This window comes from Camellia sinensis, chromosome 15 (assembly GCF_055761805.1).
Source record: "Camellia sinensis isolate YWXY chromosome 15, ASM5576180v1, whole genome shotgun sequence".
In the NCBI taxonomy this organism is placed as follows: Eukaryota; Viridiplantae; Streptophyta; class Magnoliopsida; order Ericales; family Theaceae; genus Camellia; species Camellia sinensis.
Window position 1 is genome coordinate 22,657,656 of NC_138975.1, and position 2,757 is coordinate 22,660,412.

The following is a 2,757-nucleotide window of genomic DNA, read 5'->3' on the forward strand; positions in this document are numbered from 1 at the left end:
GCGCTGTCGAAAGAAGTAGCCTCGAGCTGAATAGGCCGGGCAAGAGTCCACAACCTGCAACTTGTCCATTAACCATACCTGGGGGAGGGATGGAAAATGAGAGAATAAAGAACAGAGAGATGTACGATGAGAGAAAAGTAAGACAAGGGTTTTGTGAGAAAAACCGAGCCTGAGGGTCGAGTGATGTGAGCAAATATATATGTGAGGTCGGGTGGGAAATATTACCTGCAGCAGCAGTGGACTCCCGGCAAACCTAGTCGCCTCTCGGCGATAGACAGAATCTAAACCCATCAGCGTCTCGGCCAAGGTCATGGCAATACAGCTGTTTCCTTCTCTCAAGCCTTGGGCGACTTCAATCAGGCGAATGCTAGCCCCGCCGAAGCCCGAGGAAAGCAGAAAGTGAGACAACAAACATAAGCAGAGGGCGTGTTGTCGGAAACCCTGCCAATAATGGTTGCTGCGGTCACCGGCGTCGGAAAAACGGTGGATCAAGCCGAGGATGTCCAGTTCCCCACTGCAGATCAGAGATCGAGCGTCATGCGCCGTGAGCCCACACATCCGCCCTAAAGCCTGAGCATGGCCAAAACGGAGCTGGGGCAAGATCACTTCAGAGCATTCAGACTCCATCAAAACCTGAAAATCTTCGAAAGTGGGACACATCTCTTGGCCGCCAAAGCTAAAAACGTGCGTCACTAGATTCCAGAACCTTGCCGCGGCATGGAGAAAAGGGAGCTGTAGCGGAGTACGGCTCAGCGTGAATAGTGCATTCAAGCCGAAACCGCGGAAGTTCAGCTTTTCCGAACCATCTAGAGAAGAGATCCAAGATATGAGATTTTCCGCGAGAAACGCCTCCATCTTTGTCTAAAACTAAGATGAAATGAATGTTCCCGAAGTTGAGGCTTTTATAGAGGGAAAAACACTATTCACGGGGACATGTGTCAAAAATCAGGTGGCTGCAGGAATAAGTGGTCGGTCGGCCACCTTTTCTGGCTGGCCAGCCATTCTCTTTTTCAAAAAATGGCCGGCCAGCTGTCTCTCTCCACAAAATTGGCCGGCCGGCTCCCAAAGGTGGCCGGCAATGCTGAAGTGTATCTCCTTGGCCCTGTTTTACTCTTCGAGGGAAAGTTTCAAGCATTTCCATGCAACGGGAGAGTCAAAGGCCTTCATCTCCCTCCGTTTCGGATGCGTTCCGGTGCCCAGATCGTCCGAAGTACACTCTGTTGTTGTTTTGTTTATCGAGTTGTTGTTTTGATTATCGAGTTGTTGTTTTGCTTATCGAGTTGTTTGTCGAGTGGACGTGTTTCGTGTTTTTGAGTCATTGTTCTCTGTTTAAACAATCTTTGTTCAAAGTCTTGTTTATTTGCGTTGTCAACGTTGTTGCATTTTGCTTATCGAGTTGTAAAACTTCCTAAGGTTCTGTTATATCTTAGTAAGTTGAGTTGTTTGGTTTGTTGCGTCGGTTCACTACCTGACTTGGTGATTACACAATGCACATTCCCATTCAAATTCTTTTTTTGTGCGAAATAAAATGATGCGATACGATGCTAAAAGTTTAAAATACAAACACCTTTTCAAAAGCTATTTCAGTCCATCATGCTTTACAACAAACAAAGGTACAAGTTTTACAAAAAATAAAACTGCCTAACAATGTGCAAAGTGCTACAAACTACTAGTAAAAGAAAAATAAAGCAGGAAACAACAGCATCAATGTCCTCGGGAACGGGAACGAGAAGCACTCCTCATCCTCTTCTGCGGGACAACCTCTGCACCATCATCATCATCTGAGTCGGAGCTATCATCCTCAGGATCCCCCTCAGCCTCGCCTCTGTTCCCCGAACCAAGACCGGAGCCCCTCTCCTCAGCAGATGTCTCTGACTGACGGTCGGTAGCCTCCTCCTCCTCCTCCTCAGCATCCTCCTCCTCCTCATCAGGCTCCGCCTCTACAACGTGAGCCCTGCGTCTGCGGACAGGCCCTCCTCGAGCTCCTCGAAAAGGTCTAGATGGCCCGGCTCCTCGGAAAGGCCGGGATGGCCCCGCCCCCTGAAAAGGCCCGGGTGACCCAACTCCCTGAAAAGGCCCAGATGGCCCAGCTCCCCAAGGAGGCCCAGGTGGCCTGGCCTGCGGCTGACCGGACCATGAAGGCATCTGAAAACAAAAAGTTCAATTCAAATACATCAGTCCAAATATATACATCAGATACAGATACAAGCAAAGGCTACGTGAAGTGGATGCATGTAAATACAGTGTACAAGTGGGGTGTGTGTCAAATGTGCTCTACACAAGTAGTCTATCGATGCAGTAGAAATCAGCATGTCATCAGAAGTATGATAAATGCCAGAAAACTGAAAGGTACCTGAATGCCCGCGACAGACAACTGTGCCTCCCTACGCAGGACCATGCCCTCGAGTGTGGCCACCAGTCCAACCACCTCCTCCATGTACCCTCGCGGTGGCTGCAAATATGAGCTCATAATCATCAGCGAACAAAATAATGTCTAAACATCTGAATGATGAATGAAAAAATATTGGAGCATACCAGCGGTGAGTCAGGATCAATGGCATATCGATCATTGGGCATCGGAGGCTCTAGCGGGATCGAGGTCGGAGAGATAGCCCCATACTGCCACGCCATCAACTCAGTCGGCATATCTGGCCATCCAGGATGAGGATAAGTCGACGGAATCGGAGGAACCGGTCTACCCCCACCTCTAGATGTACCAGCCCTACTAGTAGAAGGGGCGTCTGCAGCCCGAGCTCG

The 2,757-nt window shown here is 49.3% G+C and overlaps 1 protein-coding gene across 1 annotated transcript; it reads right to left on the reverse strand.

The window, feature by feature from the left end:
* Positions 1–1,596: 1,596 nt before the first annotated feature.
* LOC145813936 (uncharacterized) lies at positions 1,597–2,450 on the reverse strand. The gene is made up of 2 exons (XM_082910368.1): positions 2,354–2,450; positions 1,597–2,145 (listed from the first exon to the last, which is right to left on the reverse strand). The coding sequence occupies exons 1-2, from the start codon at positions 2,435–2,437 to the stop codon at positions 1,705–1,707; spliced, it is 525 nt and encodes a 174-aa protein (XP_082766494.1). The 5' UTR covers positions 2,438–2,450; the 3' UTR covers positions 1,597–1,704.
* Between the last annotated feature and the right edge of the window lie 307 nt (positions 2,451–2,757).

What these genes read in the sequence shown, in the direction of transcription:
- LOC145813936 (XM_082910368.1), bottom strand. Translation starts at nt 2,437, where the DNA reads ATGGAGGAGGTGGTTGGACTGGTGGCCACACTCGAGGGCATGGTCCTG. An exon ending in TGTCTGTCGCGGGCATTCAG is followed by an intron (nt 2,146 to 2,353) that starts GTACCTTTCAGT and finishes TTTTGTTTTCAG; the next exon opens with ATGCCTTCATGGTCCGGTCA.